Genomic DNA, 24,597 nt, shown 5'->3' on the forward strand with positions numbered 1-24,597 from the left:
GACTCATGTTCAGACTCTTGGACTCGTGTCCAAAAGGATGCCATTAAGCTGGAAAGAATGCAGAGGAGATTTATGAGGATGTTGCTGGGACTCGAGGGACTGAGTTATATAGGGAGATTTAGTAGGTTAGGACTTTTTTCACTGGAGCATAGGAGAATGAGGGGTGATTTATAGAGGTGTATAAAATCATGACAGGCATAGATAGAGTGAATGCGCACAGTTTTGTTCCCAGGGTTGGAGAATCAAGAACTAGAGGGCATAGGTTTAAGGTGAGATGGGAGAGATTTAATAGGAACCTAAATGGTAACTTGTTCACCCAAAGTGTGGTCCATATATGGAATGAGCTGCCGGAGGAAGTGGTTGAGGCAGGTACATTAACAACATTTAAAAGGTACTTGGACAAATAAATAGAGAGGAAGGGTTAAGAGGGATATGGGCCAAACGCAGGCAAATGGAACAAGCTTAGATGGTAATCTTGGTCAGCATGGATCAATTCGGCTGAAGGGCCTGTTTCCATGCTGTATGACTCTATGACTCTATGACTGCAGGGAGAGGTCACCAGGTCCAGGGTACAGTTACCTCTGCCCTGCCGCCAATCCAACGTCCTTACCGAAGGCTTGCCAATTACACAAGATGGTGACTCTAGACAAGAGTCTGGAGCCAAAGCCAAGGGAAATGAGAAGGGGCTGGTCATCCCTTGAACATGGTAAAGGAGGGCAAGGCAATCTCAAGTGAGGAAGAAGCACTGATGAGTGGCTTTGAAGTCTCTTTGCTCCAGTGTTTTTCTGTGAGGTTGCTTTAAGTGAGGACACTTGCCACAACCATCAACCTCAAAGCACATCACTGGGGATGTTCCACAATCTCACATGCAAAGGCAAGGAATCACCCAGCCACATTAATGAGGGAGCAACAAACAATCTGCTAGAGGACCTCCGCGGGTCAGTCAGCATCTGTGGGAGGAAAGGAAATGCAATTTTCTTTCGACCGGCAGGTATGCCCCTCCCCTTCCTGGCACCACCTGCCTGTCATCTTACACCCCTCCTCAGTCCACCAATCACCTCAGACTCCTGTCTCACCACTCCCCTTCCCCTCTTTATAATGGACAAACTTGGATTGTTTTCTCTGGAGCTTTGGAGGCTGAGGGGAGACCTGATAGAAGGTTATAAAATTACAAAAGGCATGACAGTAAAGATCTTTTTTTCCCGGGGTAGAAATGTCGAATACCAGAGGGCATAGCTTTAGGGTAAGAGGGGGAAAGGTTAAAAGAGATGTGCAGGGCAGTTTTTTTTTTACACAGAGAATGGTGGGTGCCTGGAATGGGTTGCCGGGGATGGTGGTGGAAGCAGGTACGATAGATTTCTTTGTTAGTTACATGTACATCGAAACACACAGTGAAATACATCTTTTGCATTGAGTGTTCTGGGGGCAGCCCGCAAGTGTCGCCACGCTTCCGGCGCCAACATAGCAGGCCCACAACTTCCTAACCCGTACGTCTTTGGAATGTGGGAGGAAACCGGAGCACCCGGAGGAAGCCCACGCAGACGCGGGGAGAACGTACAAACTCCTTACAGACAGCGGCCGGAATTGAACCCGGGTCACTGGTGCTGCAATAGCGTTACGCTAACCGCTGCACTACCGTGCATTCCAATGGCTTTTAGAGAGGCATATGAATATGCAGGGAATGGAGGGATATGGATCACCCGCAGGCAGAAGGGACTAGTTTAATTTGGCATTATGTTTGGCACAGACATTGTAAGCTGAAGGGCCTGTTCCTGTGCTGTTCTGTGTTCGATGTTCTACATTCATGGTCAAGCAGCCAAACATGGGCCAGCGTTCCCACTCACCAGACACCCTGTCCACACTGTACATCCGCTCCAGCTTCTTGCGATGTCGGGCAGGCTCACGGGACGGTGCCTGATCCAAGTCAAAGGTCTGCTGGGTGGGGACGGGACCCTTGGTGCAGCCGGGACAGTCCTTAGAGGTCTGCTTACTGCCAGACCAGCTCCTGGCTGCGCCGTGCGAGCTGCAAGGTCCCTGTGGCGCCTGCTGCCACACCTTGCCTGGTCGCGTGCCCTCGTTCTCCCTCTCTGACATCAGTTGGCTCTCCCCGGAGATGGTGTACACCCGGGGCTTCTGGGCCTCAGCCGGTTTCTCCGCTCCCTCCTCCGAGAAGCTCCGGTCCAACTTGCCCTGCGAGATGGTGGACAAGCGTCGCTTGTTCTGCACAGGTAGCTGGAGCTGGGATGGCTCGTCTGCGCCTATCGGCGTCTCAGCCACCAGATGCTCTGAAAGCCAAGGAGAGGGGCGGTTGATACCTCCATTCACAGAGCAACCCCCAACCCCCTTCACCCACCCTACCCCACCGAAATCTCCCCAACTGACCAAGTCCCAGCACCACCTCGGCGGTCAAATATACGAAGTGCACAAATATCCCCGAGGCAGAAGGTTGAGTGTTCGAACCTCACTCTGGGAACTTGGAGATGCCTGTCTTCGGTACTGAGGGAGTGCCGCACCATCGGAAGGGCGAGGTTTTAAATCAACGTGTCAACTGTTCTCACAGATGCATGTGGAATCACAGAACAGTGACACTAAAGGAGGCCATTTGTTCCTCGGAGGTGCGTAGCGACCCCCAGCAGGAGAGATGAGCAAGGCCCGCTGTGTAGCTCTGGAATTTTTAAGCTTTCCCTTAGAAAACAAAAAAATTGACAGCATGTTGTGGAACAGGAGCAGTATCCCCAGTGTTCTGGCCAATGTTTATCCATCAGCAGCCATCGCTAAGAAATAACTTATCTGTTACCGCATTGCTCTGGTGATCCCTCAGCAGACTAAGATGTAACATTGACTTTAATAAAGTACTTTCATTGGCAATGAAGTGCTTGGAATACCTGATAACTGTTCAGTGACCAGTCTAGACGGTACATTTATGAGAACGGGGGCAGACTCGGATGTGATGAAGCCTGCAGTGGAATGGCCTGCTGACACCCACAGAGTGGCAGGGTGGGCCATGAGACTGCCCGACCCCTCTGATGGAGTGCCTTGGCCAGGAGCAGTGGAGAAAGGAACAATTGATTTGTTTTAACACACAACGGAGCTGGAGGAATTCACAGGTCATAAGACAAAGGAGCAGAATTAGGCCATTCAGCCCATCGGGTCTGCTCTGCCATTTGATCATGGCTGATTTATTTTTCCCTCTCAACCCCATTCTCCTACTTTCTCCCTGTAACCTTTGACGCCCTTACAAATCAAGAACCTATCAACTTCCATTTTAAATATACCCAATGACATGGCCTCCACAGCCGTCTGTGGCAATGAATTCCACAGATTCACCACCCTCTGGCTAAGGAAATTCCTCCTCATCTCAGTTCTAAAGGGACGTCCTTCTATTCTGAGGCTGTGCCCTCTGGTCCTAGACTCTCCCACTACTGGAAACATCCTCTCCACCTCCACCCTATCCAGGCATTTCGGTCAGGGGTCAGCTATGGAGGGAAATGGACAGTTAACGATTTGGGTTGAGACCCTTCATCAGGACTGGAAGGAAAGAGGGAAGATAGTCAGTATAAAAAGGTGGGGGGATTATAGGCAGATGAGGGAGGGGGGAGAGTGGGAATGATATAAGAAGCTAGGAGGTGATAGGTGGAGGTGACAAAGGGCTGAAGAAGATGGAATCTGATAGGAGAGGATGGTGGACCATGGAACGAAGGGAAGGAGGTGACGAGGGGAACCAGAGGGAGGAGTGTGTGGGTGACGGGCAGATCGAGAGGGCGGGGGAGGGGGAAGAGTTGGCGTGATGGGGGCCAGTGCGATAAGGGAAAAAAAGAGGGACAGAGGGGGAGTGGTTACTGGAAGTTAGAGAAATCGATGTTCATGCTGTCAGGTTGAAGACTACCATTTGTCTTATTGCTTTTTAAAGTAATTACTGACACAGAGAGCACTCGGTTCCGAAGCCTGTCACTTCTGGGTCTGATCAGTGCATCTACTGCCTGCACAGAGTAAACTGAGAAAAGAAGCAACCATTAAGAGATGGCTGTTAACATCTGGAGATTATTCATCAATAGATTATCCAACCAGTGCTGCTTATCTGTTATTTCAACAGAAGGGATTACAATATAGATTTAAAGCAAATTGGATTTGCTATATTTTAAGCATAAAGTTCCACCAGCATTTTGTGTGCGTTGCTATATCTTAATCCTGACAGTCACTATTCCGGGCAGATCTGCATTTTCATTTTTGCTTTGCACAAAAGTAAATCCCAAGTCAGAGAGTTCAGAGTGAAGCTGAAGGACTTGTACATCCACCCCTTGGCTGACTGGAGATCAGTGGTCCCAGCTGGGGGGGAGGCTCCTGTTACACAGAACATAATGTCAGCACTCACAGAATGCAAGATGTTCTTACACTGTCACTCACACAGGGCCAAATGCTCCCGTCTTTAATGGCAACAACAGCTCTGCAGCTATTTCCACGTTACATAACTCACAGCAGGTCCAAGAGTGAATGAAAGCGAGCAGGAGAAGGCTCCAGTACACGTGCAGATAATCTGTCCCTGTTCAATGTCTAGTGCCAGTGCAATGCACTTGCTTGGTGTCCACTTGTGACTGTCTGTAGCTATCCACACTCCACTTGATACAGTTTGAATGCTGAGTGTATACTGGTGGTAATCTCTGTCAGTGCATTCCCAATCATTTATTTATCCAACACCTGGCTCAGCTGAGGAACAACATCTCACCTTCCCTCTGGGTTCACTGCAGCCTGCAGCACTCAGTATCGAATTCGCCAGCTCTGGTACCTCTCCCTTTCTCTTTCTATGGGTACAGGCCGTTTTTGCCCGCCATCATTTTGATTCAGCTTTTCCTTTTTTTTCTTTTACCTTTGCATAGTCTGGCCTGTCGGACATAGACTCATAGAAAGGTGCAGCACGGAAACAGGCCCTTCAGCCCATCGGGTCTGCACCAACCATCATCCACCTGTTTACACCAATCTTACATTAATCCTGCCTTTATTCTCCCTCATTCCCATCAACTCCTGCCAGATTCCAGCACTCACCTACACGCTAAGGGCAATTTACAGTGGGGAATTAACCTACCAAGTGGCATGTGTTTGGGCCGTAGGAGAAAGTCCACACGGTCAAAGGAAGAGCATGCAAACTCCACTCAGACAGCACCCCAGGTCAGGATTGAATACGGGTCTCCGGCTCTGTGAGGCAGCAGTTGTACCAGCTGCACTACTGTACCATTCCACAGCCTTACCACTAAAAATGCGTTACACACACACACAAGGAAGCTTAATCCCATTTTAAATGCCCCACATTAGGTCATACTGTCTCAATGTATCAGAGGAATTCCCCTTACTCCACTCACTGTCCTCCCCCACCTCCCCTGCTATCTAAACTAACTTCTCTCTATCACAGTACTAATTTAGGATCCCGGACCCGAAACATTAACTGCTTCTCTCTCCAGAGATGCTGCCTGACCTTCTGAGTATTTACAGCAGTTTCTGTTGTAATTATATGCGCCTCACTTCCTCTGTTGGCTTGGCGATGGCAGAGCTGCTGGGGGGAGAGGAATGTGTTGTCCTTTCTACTGTACACGATGCTTTGAACCACATGCAGTGAAGCAGCAGTGAGCCTCAATGTTAAGGGAATTCAGTGATAGTGCAAGAAAGTGGCACTTTGACCTTTTCAATGGCTGTGCAGGAGCAAGAGGCCAAAAGGCCTACTCCTCCCTCTATGTCTAATGTTCTGATGACATGAGCCATATGACAGCTCAATGTCACTGCCAGTTAGTGTGTCCTCTGAGGTGTGGAACAATGTCCAGCCCAAACTTCTGCAGGTAAGAAAATAATTCTAAAAATTCTTTGTTAACCATGACCTTTTTTAATTATCTGATTTTTCTCCACACTGGTTTGCCTCTGGCCGACACTGAACATGGTAAGGTTGTCTAAAACTAGAGTGCATAGGTGTAAGGTGAGAGGGAGGAGGTTTAAAGGGGATCCGAGGGGTAAATTTTTCACACAAAGGGGAGTTGGTGTCTGGAATGAGCTGCCAGAGGAGGGGGTGGAGGCGGTGACAACATTTAAGAGGCTTCTTGACAGATACTTACATGAGCAGGGTGTAGAGGGATATGGAATTAATGCAGGCAAGTGGAACTAGCAGAGGTAGGCATGATGGTCACCAAAGACATAGTGGGCCTGTTTCTATACTGTACAGCTCCACAGAGTCATGAAGCCCACATCAGTGTGAATACTATTAGAACCTGGGGACATATCATTGACACTTCCTCTCTTCACACATCCTGGCAAGCAGGTGTTATATCCGAAGCTGAAGCCACAGGTGCTGCAGGAGGGCATCAAGACACATTTCTCATAACATTAACCCTTTTTCTGCCACTGGCTGCCCTGAGTCCCAGTTTTTCGTTATTCTGTTGACGGATGTTGGATTTGTTTGTTAATAAATGACACCAACTTCACTTTCAGGGTTGCAAAACATGGTGAATAAAACAGACATTGATCTGAAAGACTCAATCCTTTAGAAACAAGACTGTCTCCCTGTGAAGATTGATTAGCAGGTCAGGGCCTTTAGTGACAACTTTTTCCAGGGTCAAAGAGACAATGGTACAGACACATTATCTCACAGATAAACCTGCAAAAAAAGCACTTAAATGTATAGAAGAGCACATGAACAATCTACAACAAACCCACAAATGCTACAAACATGCACTTATACACATACATGAACATGTACATACATGCACATACACACACAGGCACACATACATACAAGCACAAACATGTACACATTTTCATTAACACAGATACAAAGATCCACACACTCATATGTAACCATATACAAATATACATTCTGCATATGAACACATGTACAAACAAATGTTCATTGATATCCAGACAAATGCCAGATATAGAGGTATCCATATGGAAATATAGTATATGCAGACAATACTCTCCATGCATAAGTATATGCATATTCAAGCATTCACATACAGCTCCAAATGTAAACACAAATAAATCCACAGAATGATAGTCAGTCTCACACACACACACACACACACACACACACACGCTGATGGAAGCACCCCCACAAAACATATATCCAAAAACAGGTTCCCATCCACAGATAGGTACGAACACACAGAGAATTAATAAAACAACGGCACAAAGAGAGACTGACACCCACTGGGACAAGTGGATGAGGTTTGCTTTTGACTTCGATTGAATGGGAACAGGCAGCAGGAGTGACTGCAGGCACCAGGATGTGGGCCAGGTTAACAACAGCAATTAGCTAGCTCGCTGTAATTATGTTTAATCGCTACTGCCTGAGACTCTGTTGCATTGAGAGAAGGACCTTTAAATTGCTCCTTTGGTCTCAGCCTTGATACAATCATTTGAGCATTAATATGCCTGTGACCTCTCCCTCCAGCCCTGCACTTTACGTTGCGATAAGTGGCCAAGCGAAGGGAGTATTTGCAGTTGTTAATACATCGTCCTTCAGTGCACAATTTGCTTGCCAATATGTACTCTACTTAGCTGCAGATGAGTGGACACAGGCAGCCCAAGTAGCCAAAAGACTCCAGCTCTAGCAGTGGCACTGAGAGAATGTGCAAAGCACAGATGTCAGTCCTACATACAATACTATACAGTTTGCAAAGAGTTGTAGAGAGGTACACCAATCACAGACCTCTAATCTGGAAAACAACCCTCCACCATCACCCTCTGTCTCCTACCACCAAGCCAATTTTGTATTGAATTGCTAGTTCTCCCGGATCTCAAGTAATCTAACCTTCCGGCCAGTTTACCATGCGGGACCTTGTCAAAGGCCTTGGTAAAGTCCATGTAGACAACATCTACCGCCCTGCCTTTGTCAATCCTCTTGGTCACCTCTTAAAAAAAAACTCAATTTGTGAGACACGATTTCCCACGGGCAAAGCCATGCCAACTGTCCCAAATCAGTCCTTGCACGTGGGAGAAGACCAGAGCACCGTGAGGAAGCCCAGCAGTCACAGGGAGAATGGGTGAACTACACAGAGACAGAGGTCAGGACTGAAATGCATTGACCAGAGCAAGCAGGAAGGACAAGGGCTTCCTCAAAAAGGCACTGATGGACATCTCTATGCCAGTTACAAATAGATACTGCTTCAGCTTTTATTACCTATCCCTAATACCGCTTGTCACTGTGGTGATGAACCACCTCTTAAATCACTGCAGTCCTGCTGGTGAAGATGCTCCCACAGTGCTGCTAAGGATGGAGTTCCAGGATTTAGAGCCAGCAACAATGAAGCCAGGATTATGTGCTACTTGGAAAAAAATCTACAGTTGGCTGTTCCCATGCACCAGCTTCCCTTGTCCTTCTTGGCGGTAGAGGTGATGAGTTCGTGTGCCGATAGGTGTGTAGGGTTGTGTGTTGATAGGTGTGTGTACATGTCAGCACAGGTGCAATGAAAAACTTACTTGCAGCAGCATCACAGACACATAGCATCATATAAGCAGCTTTCACAAGAAAAGCATAAATTATGCATAATTTTTACAAGAAAGAACACGATTAGAACAAAAATAAGTCCATTTTAGTTCAAAGTGATCACAGTATTGCTAAACTGTAGTGATGAGGGTTGTGCTGGTTGGTTCAATAACTGTGTGGTTGAAGGGAAGTAGCTGTTCTTGAACCTGGTGGTGTGGGACTTCAGGCTTCTGTACCGCCTGCCCGATGGTAGCTACGAGAAGAAGGCATGGCCCGGATGGTGGGGATCTTTGATGATGGATGTTGCCTTCTTGAGGCAGCGCCTCCTGTAGATACTACCCATGGTGGGGAGGAGTGTGCCTGTGATGTATTGGGCTGAGTCCACTGTTCTCTGCAGCTTATACAGAGGTCTGTCAGATAGGTACATAGGATGGGATCAAAGTTGTTTATGACTGTGTATCAGTAGGTGTGTGGAGTTGTGTGTCGATAAGCCATAGAGTCATATGACACAGAAACAGGCCCTTTGGCCCATCAAGTCCACGCTGACCATCAAGCATCCATTTACAGTACTTTTACACCAATCATATTTTTCTCTCCACATTCCCATCAACTACCCCCAGTTTCTACCACTCACCTACACACAAGAGGTAATTTACAGTGGCCAATTAACCCACCAACCCACATGTCTTTGGGCTGTGGGAGAAAACCAGAACACCCGGAGGAAACCCACATGGTTACAGGGAGAACGTGCAAACTCCACACATTCAACACCAAGGCAAGGATTGAACCGGGGTCACTGGAACTGTGAGGCAGCAGCTCTACTTAGCTGTATCACTGTGTGGGATTATGTCGACAGGTGTGACTGAGCTTGTAACATATCTGCTGTTATCTTTGCCTCGATTCCATTCCCCATTATTTCCTGTTGCTTCTGATGTGCTGCAGTATGTTTTACAAAGCTTTGTGTTAGAACCATACAAAAACTTGCCCTGTTTAAAATCAGAACAGGAGATTGAATAAGGCATGAAAGGATAAAGTGGATTAACATTTTTCTGCCTATCTTGCTTCTCCCTTAAAATAAAATTCCATCTTCTTTGGATCAGACAGTAATTTTACATTTCTCACCTTTCTTTTCTGCAGCCTTTGTGAGTTTTTTTTAATAACTTTATGTCTCTAAATCAGACTATCATGCTCTTTAATTCAAAAGCAGAACAAATCAAATTCAGCTAATTACTATCCAAAGAGTCTCCTCTTAGTTATCAGTAGAGAAGGTGCTGTTGACAGCACAAGCAAATGTCACTTATCATCAGTAATCTGCTCATTTTTATGTTTGGCCAGGACCACTCAGATCCAGACCTCATCACAACCTTGGACCAAACATGGATCAAAGAGCTGAATTCCAGAGCACAGGTGAGTGTGACTGCTTTGATATTAAGGCACTATTTGACAGATTGCAGCATCAAGGTACCCTGTTAAAACTGAAGCCAATGGGCATTAAGGGGAAAACACGAAAATGATTGGAGTCATCAGATCCTGCATAAGGGAAGATGGTTGTGGTTGTTGGAGGTCCCAGAACACTACTGCTGGAGTTCCTCAGTATAGGGTTCTTGGCCCAACCATCTTCAGCTGCTTCATCAATGACCTACCTTCCATCAAAAGGACAGAAACAAGGACATTCGTTGATGATTGCACAATATTCAATTACATTCACAACTTCTTCGAAAGTGAAGCAATGTGACAACATTCAGGTCTACATTGATCAGTGACAGGTGATGTTTGCACCACAAAAGTGCCAGGCAAAGGCCATCTCCAACAAGAGAGAGTCTAACCATCTACCCTTGACATTGTGGCATTACCATCACCAAGACCTCCACCGACAACAACCTGGGGTCACTATTCAGTTGAAACTCAACTGGACCAGCAACTCAAATACAGTGGCTACAAGAACAGGTCGGAGGTGAGCCATCCTTGGTGAATGACTCACCTCTTTTCACCATCTACGAGGCACAAGTCAGGAGTGTGATAGAATGCTCTCCACTTGCCTGTGTGAGTCTGACAACTCTCACAACAACATCCAAAACAAAGCAGCCTGCTTAAATGACACTCTATCAGCCACCCTAAGTGTTCTTTCCCTCTGCCACAGACTCACCAGGACTGTAGTGTATATAGTTTACAAACTGCACTACAGTTACCTGTCCAGCCTACTTCTACAGCAGCTCCCAAATCCCTGACTGTAGTGAAATGTGTGGTCTCAGGCAAGATCTTTTCTAACTGCCCTTGCGAAGGTGATGGTGAACTGCTATAGCCCATATGGTGAAGGCAGTCCCACAATGTTGTTTGGTAAGTGGGATCCAGAAATGACTTGGAAGAGAAGCTTCAGGTAGTGGAGCTCTTGTCCTTCTAGGTGGTGGTGGTTATGGGGTTTGGAAGGCGCTGTTAAAGAACCCATAGCATGCTGATTTACTGCATATAATAGATGGTATAAACTTCAGTCATGGGCTGCCTGTGGCTGAGAGAGTGAAGCTTCAGGTTAATGGATGGGTGTCAATCGAGTCACTTTCTTGGTTTTGGATGGCAGTAAGGTTCTTTAGTGTTGTTGTATCTCCAGGCAAGTACCAGCACTGCCGATGGTAAAAAGTCTTTGGAGAATTAGAAGGCGAGTCATTCAGCATATACTACCCAACCCCTGATTCGTTCTTGTTGCTAGTTTCTGTGCAAAAAGGTCAGCATGGGTGTGATGGAACAAAGGACCGCTTTCTGTGCAGTATGACTCCATGTGACTAGTCCAGTTAAGATTCTGGTTCCAGGATGTTGAGGATGTGGAATTTGGTGATGATAATGCCATTGAATGCTGAGGGCAGGCAGTTAGACCCTCTCATTCAAGATGCTCATTGCTGGACACTTTACTTGCACCTTATGGGACCATGACAGACTGCTGTCCAGGTACTTGTGCATGTGGGTACGGACTGCTACATTATCTCACGGAATGAGGGGGCAGGGCTGTACAGTGAGAGCCAGCCCATCTAACAGTGAGGCCAGGAAGCACATTTTCAGTGGGCACTCTCCTCCTCCAAAAGCTGCTGAGGTTGGGGTTATCACTGTAAATGTCAAGGCTGAGAGAGATGGATTTTGATAGGGTAAAGGAAATAGAGCAGCTATGAAGAGCTGGAATAGGGAGGCAAACCAACAAGTTGAGCTCAGTGGCAGAACAAGCTTGGGGGAAATAATTGCTTCTGTTGTCTGCACTCCCTGCACAAACAGCCAGACACAAGTACACACACTAAACCTCACAGACGTACAATGCATCCCAAAGTGTCAGTGAATCCCAAGAGAAGATCGGGAACATCCACACCAGAACCAACATTCAGAAGAAAGTAAATTGCCTGGTTCAACGCATGATGCTGGAGGGACTCAGCGGGTCAGGCAGCATCTATGCAGGGAAATGGGCAGTTGACATTTTGGGTCGAGACCCTTCATCCAGGTTGCCCTCTTAACCAGTTTTAGACCTTTCAAGGCATGAGTGACATGAAGCAGGTAGTGTCTTACCTGGCACTTTGGTGCTGCTGGTACCAGCCTCACTCTGCGACAGGTATTCTCCAAAAGCTCGGGCTGCTCTTCACGTTCAAATCCACAGCAAGGCAGCAGGGCAGAGCAAGGAGGCAAGGACGCAAACGTGAGTGGTTTACAAACCTCACAAAGCTGCATGTCACCCTCCCTCCTGCAAAATTACCAATTCATTCCAGCACTTAAATGGGGCTTGAATGATAAATCAACAGTAAAAATACAACCAAGTTCTCCCAGCCTGGATCCGTGACAGGAATAGTGAATGAATGCTTGTGAGAGAATCCATCCGCTCCAGTACTGCCAGCACTGTAAATATGATTCATTAGAATCAATAGCCCATTACTGAATAGGCAATAAAGCACATTCAATGTATTTACACATATCCAACTGTTGCACCTTTTGAGTGATTCAAATAAAGAAAAACATGAAACCAATCCAAGAAGTGAAGGGTGCAGTTCTCTGCACAGCTAAACAAGCAAACCGCTAACTTAGTGTGGTCTGACAGAGAGAGGGAAGAAGGGTACGGGGGGAGGGGGGAGAGGGAGAAGAAACAGTGCCAGAGAAAAGGATGGAGAGAATTTGAAAATAAAAGAAACGAAGGAAAGAACTAGTTGGAATAGGAGCATATGATATTGGCGCACTGCAAAGCATCTCCCCCTCTACAAAAGCTGCCTGGCGCGCTGACTATTTCCAGCATTTTCTGTTTCAATTTCCAGCGCACCGATCTTTGCTATTTTAGCTGCGTTATTTTAAATGGACTGACACCTATATTAGAACAGTACATTCAGGAATGTTACACGGTCCCACGGCTGATTGAGGGCTAATGGAGCACAGTGTAACTCATATGGTGGATTATAAAACGCCGGTTGTGTTTGTATGAACTGTGTGGGCGCATATTCTCAACGGAAATATTTACTATTGCATAAATTTTTTTTTGTAAAAATACATAGGATACGAAGTGAAGAGGGAGTATAGGTTGGAAAGAGAAACAGATTGCAGGAGTGGGCAGAAGAGAGAATACGAGGAAAGATGTAACTCGCCGAGAAATGGTTCACTGTCAATGCAAAAAAGACATCTGAAGGCGGCAGAAAGAGAGAAACAAGGCAGTAAAAGAGAGCGAAATACGGCACGGACAGCCGGTTCAAACGGACAGCAAGGCGGGACCACAGCTACGCTGAGTTAGGAGAAGCAGGGAGATCGTTCCAGGGAGGCTGCAGATGCCGGGATCTGGAGCAAAAAAAATAATAAACTGCTGGAGGAATTCAGCGGGCCAGGCAGCATCTGTGGGGTGGGGGGAACAGTCAACATTTCGGTGAAGGGTCCCGACTGCCCATGTCTCTCCACAGATAGTTGCAGAGCCGGGGACACCCGCCTGGTGTTTGGGCGGGCGCCTGTGGCAGGGTATCAGCCCCAGACTTTCGCAGAGGAGGATCAATAAGCCTGTCCGTCTGCACGCACCACCTTCTCCCGGGGGCCAGGGGCTTGGACACCCGGCGAGTCCAGCTGAGTTAACAGGAGCGCGCAAAGTTTCAGGAGACGGGAGAACGGCGAGTAAGGGGGGAATATTCAGCGCACGGCAAATCAAAGGGAACTCGGAAACAAGGTGCAAGTTGCAGCAGAACCTTTGGTGCCTCCGAGGGTTGAACGCTGAGCCCGGCTACACTTACCTGACCTTGGATTCAGCCGAGGAGATGGCTTCGCTCCGCGGGGTCTTGCGTTTGGACACAGCGCTGCCCATCCTGGATCGAGAGCTCGGGAGTGGGACTCATCGCAGTGTCGGGACGGCCGGGTGTGACCCCTCGCCCACGCCGGGCTGTGCCGGGTTCCGCCCGCTGGCTCCCGGCTGCCGCTCGCCGCCCACTCCCATGTCCCGTCGCCCGGACCTCCCCCCACCCCCCCGCCCCCGAGCTCCGGCAGCACCGCCCGTGTGTCACCTTCCCGGGGAGAGAGTCGCCGGCCGCCGCCGAGGAGCTGGGCAGGAAGGGCGGCCGCCAAATATGGGCAAGGAGGAGGGAGCCGGAGTGACGCGGATGGACCACCCCCGAGGGTGGGGGGGGGGTGGTTAGAGTTGGGGGGGGGGGGGTCAGAGAGGGAGGGAATCAGGGTTGGAGGGTGTCAGAGAGAGATAGGGAGGGAGGGAGTGCAGGGAGTCAGTTTTGGAGGGGGCAGAAAGAGGGTCAGGGAGAGGGTGGGTGGAGGGGAGGGTGTCAGGGTTAGAGGGGTCAGAGAGGGATATAGAGGAAGGGGGTGAAGGCCGTCGGGGTTGGAGGGGTCAGAGAGGCAAGGAGGAAGGGGTTAGGCAGGGAAAGAGAGAGGTAGGGTGGAGGGGTCAGAGAGAGACAGAGAGGGAAGGAGAGAGAGAGATTGGAGAGTGCTGGACAGGTTGGAGAGAAATGGAGGGAGAGACGGAGGGAATAAAGGGGGTCAGAAGGAGAGAGAGGGAGATGGGGAGGTGGAGGGTCAGAGAGGAGGGTGGAGAGAGGTCAGAGAGAGAGAAGAGAGAAGGGAATGGAGGGTGTCAGCAGTGGTGGAGGTCAGAAGGAGAGAATTGGAGAGGGTCAGAGCAAGAGGAGGTGGAGGGGTCGAGGGGAAGAGGAAGGAAGACAGGGAGGGGTCATAGTGAGAAAGTGTGGAGGAGGGGTCAGGGAGAGGAAGATGCTAAGAGAGCACAAGGGGTGTCAGAGAGGAGAATGAGGTAGTTGGAGGGAGTCAGTGAAAAGGAAGGGTCAGAGAAATTGGGGACAAGGGCAAGGACAGTCGGAATCACAGAGCGGTAATATCATGGTGACCATTCAACTCACCGAGTCTGTCTGAACCAGTCTACCAAGTCCCACTCCCCTGCCCCCTCCCCAGAGCCCTGCAGACACACTCAGGTATTACTCCAGCTTTGTTCTAAACACCACCTGTGAATCTGCCTCCCTTACTGTCCTTACAGTACATTTCAGACCCTAACCACACACTGTGGAAAAATATTGTTTTTGCTTGTCACATTTCTGATTTTGCCAATCACCTTTGTTCTCTGTCCTCTCATTCTTGATCTCTCTGCGTGTGGAAACAGATAGGCTGGGCTTGGCTGGGGTGGGGTGGGGAGGGAGGTTGTGGGGAGGGCATGGTGGGGCTTAGGTAGAGTGGAACCAAGGGAGAAAAGCATCCGAGAGGCAGTCATTTGGGGGAATAGAGAGAGAGAACAACAGTAGATGAAGACAGAAAGAGGCGGCTGGAGGGAGAGGATAGAGAGGGGAATGGAATAAATATAGAGAGAAGTGACAAATAGAGAATTTGCAATTATGTTTAGAGGGGTTGATAAGGAATAAAGTAGGGGAGGCAAATAATTGGAAAGCAAAAGGTGAATAAAGGGATGAGCATTAGGGGCAGAGAGAGGGGGTAGGGAAAAGCAGAGAGGGTAGAGAAAGAGGGACACACGGGGCAAATGTGCACATAAAGAGAGAGGCAGAGAGAGAAATAGTTTGGAGGTGGAGCAGAAGGGGCAGAGAGAGATGGGTGAGGCATATAGAGAACAGCGGGCAAATAGGGAAAAGGGTAGGGTAGAGAGAAAATACGGTGGAAAGAGAGAGAGGATAGATGAGAGAGCAAAAGAGGAATAGAAAGTGCAGGGAGAGTTCAGAGCAAAAACGGCATAGATTTAGAAAAGGACAGAGAGAGAGAGAGAGAGAGATTAAGGACTGATAGAAAGACAAAAAGAGAGAGCAGGTGGAGGGGTAGAGAAAGATAGAGAGAGAGAGCAGACAGAGACAGCCAGACAGTAGAAAGGGGCTGAGGACAGAAAGATACAGAATGAGGAAGATAGACACAGAGATACAAAGAGAGAGAGAGAGAGAGAACAGATAGAAAGAAGGGAGGGGCAGATAGAGAAGGACAAGGGGGCAGATAGAGTGAGGAAAGAGAAATGGCCAGAAGCAGGCAGTGAGAGGGGTTAGCGACATAAGCAGCTGGAAAGGAAAGGCAAGATAGAGAAAGACAGAAAGAGAACGGGGGCATATAGAGTGAGGTGTGTGGGGCATATGGAGAGGGGGCAGAGAGAGGGGACAAGGTTTGAGAGCAGGTAGATAGATGGATGGGGTTCAGAGGTAAGGAGGGATCAGAGAGAGGCAGAATGGCATAGGCACAGAGGGGCAGATAGAGGGGGACAGAGTGCGAGAGAAGGAGAGGGGCAGAGAGGGGGGATACAGATAGATAGAAGGTATAAGGAAAGAGGCAGAGAGCGTGGGAGAGAGGGGCAGAGAGAGACAAGAGTAGATTGAAGGGTATTAGAGGGATAAAGAACACAGGTGAAGCATCAGTGAGAGGGCAGGTGCAGGGTGAGATGTAAGGCAAGAGGAGCAGAGAGACGCGAACAAGGCGAATGGGCAGCGGAAAGATGATTGATAGGGAGGGACAGACATAGAGGGGGCAGGTGAGAGAGCAGGTAGTTGGCAGAGAGCTAATGGCAGAGACCAAGGAGAGAAAAAAGTATAGGGGGCAGATTGAAAAAGGAGCGAAAGACAAGGACACAGAGCAGGCCAAGAAGGGGAGGCTGGGCAATTGTGAAGGAGGTAAAACGCGAGGCATACAGCAAGAATGGTAGCCAGAGAGGTAGATAAAGAGACGTGGAAGAGAGTAGATAGAGAGTATAGATAGAGAGGACAGCTGAAAGGAAAGACCATTACAGAGAGAAATTCAGAGACAGATAGAGGCTGATCACTAGTAAAAGCTGAAGTGTAAATATAGAGAGAGAGTGAATCAGAGAAGCAGATGGAGCAGAGAGATGTGAAATGGAAAGAGAGGCAGATGAAGAGGAAAGGCAGATACGGGACGGACAGAGAGTATGTCAATAGAGCAGATAGGGAGAGGAGGTAGAGAAGGAGGGGAAGATGCTTGGACGTAGAGAGAGGGAATGGTAAAGAAAGAGTGAAGGAATCGGGTGGATAGAGAAGAATTTAGAATGGAGCTTATAGAGAGTGAGAGGCATGTAGGACACAAGGCAGGAGTGGATAAATTGGGACTGATAGATGTAGATAAAGAGAAAGAATTGGTGATAAAGAGAGCAGAACATTTTTTTTTCAGCATGTGGGCATTACTGACAACATCAGAACTTATTGTCCATCCCTAATTTCCCTTAAGTTGGTGGTGATGAGCTGCCCTTTTGAACCACTGTAGTTCAGTGGTGAAGGTTGTCCCACTGAGCTGTTGAGGAGGGAGTTCCAGGATTTAGACCCAGTGACAATGATGGAATGGAAATATATTTCCAAGTCAGGATGGTGTGTGACTTGAAGGGAGAAGCAACAGGTAAAGGGTGTTTCTATGCACTTGCTGCCCTTGTCCTTCTTGGTGGTAGGGATTCAGCGTTTGGGAGATGCTGTTAGTGTAGCTGAGGTGAATATCTGCAGTGCATTTAGCAGATGGTACACACTGCAACCACTGTCCACCAGGGGTGGAGGAAATGAATGCTTAAGGTGCTGGATGGGGTGCCAATCAAATGAGCAACTTTGTCCTGCGTGATGTTGGAGTGTTGTTGGAAACACACTCATCCAAACAGGTGTAAAGTATTCGATCACACTTCTGACTTGAGGCTTATGGATGATGGAAAGGCTTTGGGGAGTAAGCAGGTGAGTCAGCCGACACCCAGCCTCTGACCTGCTCTTCCAGCCACAGTATTTATAAAATTTCTAGTCAATGGTGATCCCAGGATGTTGATGGTGGGAATTGGCAATGATACCAGCATTGAATGCCAAGATTCGGCTCCCTTTTGTTGTCACTGACCAGTATGTCTGCGGTGTGAATGTTACTCCTGAATCTCGTCTAGAGGCACAAACTACTTCATTTGCTGAGGAGTCACAAATTGAATTAAGAATTTTTCAATCTTCCTCAAACATCCCCACTTGTGATCTTATGATGGAAGGAAAGTCATTGATGAAGGAGCTGAAGATGGCTGGGCCCACGACACTGCACTGAGGAAATCCAGCAATGAAGTTCTGGGCTGGGATGATTGTCCTCCACAACAACAACTATCTGCCTTTGTGCAGGGCATGACGCCTCCATTGGAATATTTTTCCCCTGATGCCTATTGATTTCATCAAGTGATAAAGTCATAGAGAGATACTGGAGGGAAACAGGTCATTAGCCCATTGAGTCCACGCTGATCATCAACCACCCATTTACACTAATTCTATTTGAATCCCCACAGATTCCATCACTAGCTAACACATTATGGGCAATTTTACAGTGGACAATTACACTACCCACATGCAGGTCTTTAGGATGTGGGAGGAAACTGGAGCATCCAAAGGAAACACACCCAATCACAGGGAGAACATGAAAAATCCACACAGACAGGACCAGAGGTCAGGATTGAACCTGGGTCTCTGGCGCAGTGGGGCAACGGTACTACCAGCTGTGCCGCAATGCCACCTTAACTTCAGTCTCACCAAGCTCCTTGATGCCACTCTTGGGCAAATGCTGCTTGATGTCAAGGGCAGTCACTCTTACCTCACCTCTGGAGTTCAGCTCTTTGGTCCACGTTTAGAGAAGGTGTGATGAAGTCTAGAGCTGAGTTATCCTGGCAAAACCCAAACTGAGCATCAGTGGGCAGGTTATAAATCATACTGATGTGATCCGTTTATTACTCTGCTGATGATTGAGAATGGACTGATCGGGCAGTATTTTGCTGGTCCTGCTTTTTGTGAATCGGATATACCTGGGCAATTTTCCACTTTATTGGGGAATTTCCAGTGTTGTGTCTGAACTGGAGCAGCTTGGCTAGGGACACAGCTTGTTCTGGAGCACAGATCTTCAATACCACAGCTGGGGTGTTGTCTGATCCCACAGCCTTTGCTGTATCCAATTCTCTCAGCCATTTCCTCACATCACATGGAGTGAATAAAATTAGCTTGAGAGTGGCTTCAGTAATTATGGGGATCTCAAGAGGCCACTGAGATGGATCATACACTTAGCACTTCAGGCTGAACTCACTAGGAAATACTGCATCTTTGCATTTAGCACTCATTGTTGGGTCCTGCCCAGTATGTCCTTGGAACCTCCTCCCCCTGTTAACTGTTCAACTGTCCACCACATTCATGGTTTGATGTGGCAGGGCAGCAGAGCTTCGATGTGACCCATTGGTTGCGCATCAGCCTTTCCTGATGCTTCTGATAGTTGTGAGGGGGAGATTGTGACGGATCACCCACTTAGCACCTCCGACAGTTGAGAATGTTTCAGCCTTGCCTGAATCATTGAGGATGGGAATGTTTGAGGTTTTCTCTTCTATTATGGAGACACAAGAGACCACAGGTGCTGGAATCTGGAGCAGCAAACAAGATGCTAGAGCAATGCAGTGGATCAGGCAGCTTCTGTGGAGGGAAATGGACAGTCGATGTCATGGGTGGAGACCCTTCATCTGAACTGAAAGAGAAGAGGGGAGGTAGTCAAAGAGCTGGAGAGCAGCAGAAATCACAGAGAGGGAGCAGTGAGAGAGGGTCTCACAGAACTCCTGTTGGAAGAGGAAAACATTCAAAGTGGGCAAACCTTGAAGATGTGAGCTCTTTCTCTACCCCTTCCCTTTACCTTTTTATACCGGCTACCTCCCCTCTATCTTTCAGTCCAGATGAAGGCTCTTGACCTGAAACGTTGACTGTCCATCTCCCTCCACAGATGCTGCCTGACCCGCTGAGTTCCTCCAGCATCTTGTTTGTTTCTCTTCCATTAGTCGCTTGTGTTTGCTTCTGTCCAAGGCTGATGTGACTGGACTGCAAAGCATTGACCTGACCCATTGGTTCTGGAATCATACAACTTGCTGGCTCGACTGTCCAGCATGCTGTGATTCAGTGCTGCAGATTCACCAGCTGCACGTCTCACCTTTTAGGTGCAGCCGGTGCTAGTCCTGGACACTGCATGAAACCAGAGGTAGCCACCTATTGATTGTGGAGGCTGCACAGTGACGCAGCTGGTGGAGCCACTGGCTCACAGCTCCAGCGGCCTGGGTTCAATCCTGACCTCCGGTGCTGTCTGTGTGGAGTTTGCACGTTCTTCCTGTGACCATGTGGGCTTCTCCCAGGAGCTCCAGTTTCCTCCCACATTCCAAAGGCATGTGGGTTGGTAGGTTAATTAGCTGCTCTAAATTGCCCCTGGTGTTAAGTGAGTGGTGGGATCTAGAGGGAGTGTGAGGAGAATAAAAGTGGGATTAATGTAAGATTAGTGTAATGAGTGCTTGATAGTCGGTGTGGATCCAGTCGGCCAAAGTGGCTGTTTCTGTACTGTATGGCTATAAGGCCAATTGTTTTTAAAATAAAGCTACAAAGTAGCCTTATAAAAAAATTTGTCTACAACCTTTTAAATGTTATACAGCGGGCTATGTCGGCATTTCTCAGGCACACCTTTACTATATTCTTTTCTTGCAAGAGGCTAGGGAACAAAGAATTTTTGTATAATTCCCATTTCACTGGTGACAGTGTGCAGGGAGTGCTGTCTATGTCCCTCAGGCCCATCCATTTCACTACTGAGGTGTCACGGGGATCAGTGCTGGGGCTCAACGACTTACAATCTATTTCAATGACAAAGGACTGAATGTATTGTAGCAAATACAAAAGTAGGTGGCAAACATATTGCCTGGTGAAATAGGCAGAGTGAATGGCAGATATAGTACGATGTGGGGAAAGTTGAAGGTATGCAGTTTGGTACAAAGAGACTAATGTTTAAATGGGGAGAGATCACAAAAAGACATGCGGGTCCTCATATATATAAAAATCAACACACATGTTCACCAAATAATAAGGAAGACAAATAGAATGTTGGTCTTTATTACAGAGGTGATGGGGGTACAAAACAGTTGAATCCTGCCTCACCTGGAGGGGTTGATGTGGGGAGAATAAAATGGCCTAATTATGCTCCTATATCTTATTGAGCCACTCTTCATTCATGTTCCCCACCAGACCATATTCTATGTCCCCGCCACTCTCAATGTTTCTTTCAAGTGATGTCCAACATTGGGGAGCACAGCTTCATCATTTGGGGAATGTGGGGGATTGGTGGATGTTGCATGACTGTAGGTCAAGAATCAGTAGGAGGCTTCTGAGTTCCTGTCTGACCTGGAACAATGAAACACTGTGGCATCAACACTGAGGAGAGTGACGACTCTGGCGTGTTGTGTCGGTGGTACAGGTAGCGAGAGACCATGGCTATGAACCACCACCTTTGCTGCTTCTCAACATCCTTTGGCTTGAGCTAGACTCCTCAAAGGAAGTTGAAAGGTCACTGTCTCACAACAAGGGGTCAGCCTTCTGGAGTGAAACATGGAGCAATTTCTTCCATCAGGAGGTGGCAAACCTTTGGATCTCACCATCTGGGGACGGTGAAGGCCCAGTTGTTGAGTTAATCCGCAGGTTTCTGGATATTACAGGAATTAGGGGATACGAGGAGATAGCAGAAAAATGACGCTGAGGTATGAATGGTGGAGCAGGTGTTTGTTTCTGTATGTGTAAGGGTTTGCTCTGCTCTCTCAGCTGCAATACCTACAGTGGTGGGGCTTTAGAAAATCCGTGAAAATCTCATCCTTAGTTTCCACAACACCCACTGAAGCTCACTGACACACAGGGTAAAGCCTCAAGGACATTTGGCTCTGTATGTTTAAGTGGTCGAGATGTCAGTGGATTTGTATGTTTCTCTCTATCATGCCATCTCTTGATCCATGTCTGTGTACCTTTGCCTCTGTGCCTGTGCATCTGAGGATTACCTCTGCATCTCCGTGTCTCTGTTTCCACCATCTGTACCTCTGTATCAACGTCTGTGCCTCTCTCTGATTGTGCAACTCCCTGTTTGTGTACCTATGTGCATATCTCTACCTGTGCCTCTCTTTGTGTATATGTCAGTGTGTCTGTACCTCTGTGTCTGGGTCAGTTTATGCTCGTCTGTTCTTTCTGTGTGGATCTACTTTCTGGTCCACTCTGTGGGTCTCTCCCAGTCTGAGTTACTCCCTCACTGTGCCTCGCCTCTCATGCTCCTTGTGGGGCTTTTCCCGTCTGTCCATCTCTCTGTCTGTCTGTCTGTCTGTCTGTCTCCCTCTCTCTCTCCATACCTGTCATCATTTCTTTATGTGGGTCCCTCTCTCTCTGACCTCCCCCCCACCCCCCCCCCCCCCCAATCCAGGGTTCATTTTCCCAGGACCAAGCTATCTCAGAAACCAATTTTCTGAAGGCTTCTCTCTTAGCGTCTCTGTCCATGAGGCTCTTGACATCAGAGCCTGCATACCTCTTTTACATTGTACATATGTAGGCCATGTGAAAGCCATTGAACCTTTGGGTACATTTTTCCCTTTCTGATGAATCTGTTTCACTCCCCCTCTATAAGTGCATCTCCTTCTCATACTTTCATCAGTAAGTTTCTCTCTCTATCTAAATCAACCGGCATGATTTTAATTCAGCCCCGGAAATCAGGTGGGATAAGTTAAATGAGAAGGCACCTTGACCCCAACATAAGAAGATCTAAAAGATTTAACTGAGCCTGGCTACATGTCCCACATCATCTTTTCTCCTGGGCAGGAGGTGGTCACTGGTTGCTGGACAGTAGCAGAGTGCCCAGCAACAGGACATGTGGAGACTCTGGGTATGTTGGTGGCCATGGTGCACTTAGCAAGATGCTTCCTTGTGTTGAATTAAGACCAATTCACTCAGTTCCCCTGCAGGAACAACCTGGAAGCTGGTCTGAAATTCCACACATTTCTACATCTAATCAGCCCCTGTCAAATGAAATTCCATTTCTCACAAGACCCAAATGTAAAATGGTTATGAATTAGTCTAAACTGTATGGGCCCCAATTAAAGAGAAACAGTTAACGTTTCATGTTGAAGACTTGAGATGGTGGGAGAAGGTTCTGATGAAGGGTCTGCAGCTTGAAGTATTCACTCTGTCTTTCCACAGATGCTGCCTGACCTGCTTAACATAGTTAATAACGGAAACTCCAAGCATTAGTGCTATTTGCCATGTGTGGCATACTTAAAATCACTATCAGAGAAGTCTTTCATGATTAGTTCCATAAAGATGGATTCAAAAGAATAGAGAATACAGCAGCTTTCAGAGAGGAGAATTATAAGTTCTTGCTGAATGGTGAGGGGAAGTTCACTTGAAATGTTAAAATTACTCAAAAAATGCAATGAAAGTTCATGAAAATGTTTCCTGCTGAGCTTGAAAAACTGCTGGTGACTGAAGAGAAAACCTGAACGAGCTTCGCTGCAGGAAGCTCATGTGTGAAGCTCTTTCAGTGACGAGGCTGTGCCTTTGCTATGGACAGACACACGGTCAGGCAAGGGGATAACTGGATGGTGTAGAAGAATGAGGAGATCTGCACATATTGTGTGAGCCTGAAAAAGTGGCGCCTCTTATACCCCGCAGAAAGTGGTCATTCCGTTTTTGTCCCTGTTTACACTGCCCTCGAGACTCCTCCCATCCATTCTCAACTACCTATAAGCATGTCCCTCCACTCCCTTCTCCTCATGTATGCATTGAGCTTCCAATTAAATTCACAACACTATTTAACACCATTCCCCATCACGCAGTTCTACATTCTTGCTTTTCTCTGAGTAAAGATTTTCTCCTGCATTTTCTGTTTGATAACCTTTTCCCCATCTTGCCTTTGATAGTCTAGAGATTCAGTCATAGAGAGATACAGCAGGGAAACAGGCCCTTTGGCTCACTGAGTTTATGCTATCAATCACCCAAATACACTAATCCAACCTTGCCTAGTTTATTCTCCCCACATTCTGATCAACTCCGTCCAAATTCTGCCACTCATCTGGACACCAGGGGAAATTTACAGCAGCCAATCGACCTGCCAAACCACATGCCTTTGGGCTGTTGGAGGAAGCAGGAACACCTAGGGGAAACCCACACGGTTAGAGGGAGAACATGCAAACTCCACATAGACAGCGCTGGAGGTCAGGATCAAACTCTAGTCACTGGAGCTCTGAGGCACTAGCTGCGCCACTGTGCTGCCATTTTCTCGACCTCAAGTAAGAGCACCCTCATGGATTTCATTCTTTAAAATTCTTTGATGATTTTGATCGATTAGGAAGACCGTTATCCTGCACCAGATACTTGATCTCTAATATCACCCAGGACAAATATATGGGACATTACTGGCTACTGCCTGGGAGAAGATTCAATAGCAATATCATCCAATCATTGAGAGCAACTCATCACTCAGCAGGAACAACACTCTTTGACTAATGGGTGGTTACATAAGCTGACAGGCTGAAAATTTCTGGCAATGGTTAGAAAAGCTCAATTGTTCCTAAACATTTTCATTCTCTTCTGCTGCAAATATCAGGTTCTGTTTGTGCCAATTGAAAGCCAAGTTCAGGCCAAGGTCAGAGATTTAAATTGTTCAAGTCTCCATGAATATCTGAACAGAATTTCCTGTTAAAATGTAGAAAGGAAGCATGAAGATAGAGAAAGCATTTAGCATAGCAAGTGGTACATAACCCTTTAATGCAAGGGAGTTACTGCATGGAACTCTTGTTCCAGTGCCTGGAGTATTGAGTAGAGTTTTAACCTCTTTACCACCAATGGAGGTTCACAGAATGACTT

The 24,597-nt window shown here is 47.5% G+C and overlaps 1 protein-coding gene across 1 annotated transcript in view; it reads right to left on the reverse strand.

Moving 5' to 3' along the window:
* The window catches only part of nsmfb (NMDA receptor synaptonuclear signaling and neuronal migration factor b), a 66,678-nt gene extending 52,786 nt beyond the window's left edge, over window positions 1-13,892 (reverse strand). Inside the window, exons 1-3 of the mRNA XM_052037390.1 lie at window positions 13,693-13,892; window positions 12,008-12,075; window positions 1,845-2,285 (exon numbers count right to left, since the gene is read on the reverse strand). Coding sequence (XP_051893350.1) covers window positions 1,845-2,285; window positions 12,008-12,075; window positions 13,693-13,763 — 580 coding nt within the window. The 5' untranslated portion in view covers window positions 13,764-13,892. The remainder of the gene's footprint in view (window positions 1-1,844; window positions 2,286-12,007; window positions 12,076-13,692) is intronic.
* Between the last annotated feature and the right edge of the window lie 10,705 nt (window positions 13,893-24,597).

This window comes from Pristis pectinata, chromosome 23 (assembly GCF_009764475.1).
Source record: "Pristis pectinata isolate sPriPec2 chromosome 23, sPriPec2.1.pri, whole genome shotgun sequence".
In the NCBI taxonomy this organism is placed as follows: domain Eukaryota; kingdom Metazoa; phylum Chordata; class Chondrichthyes; order Rhinopristiformes; family Pristidae; genus Pristis; species Pristis pectinata.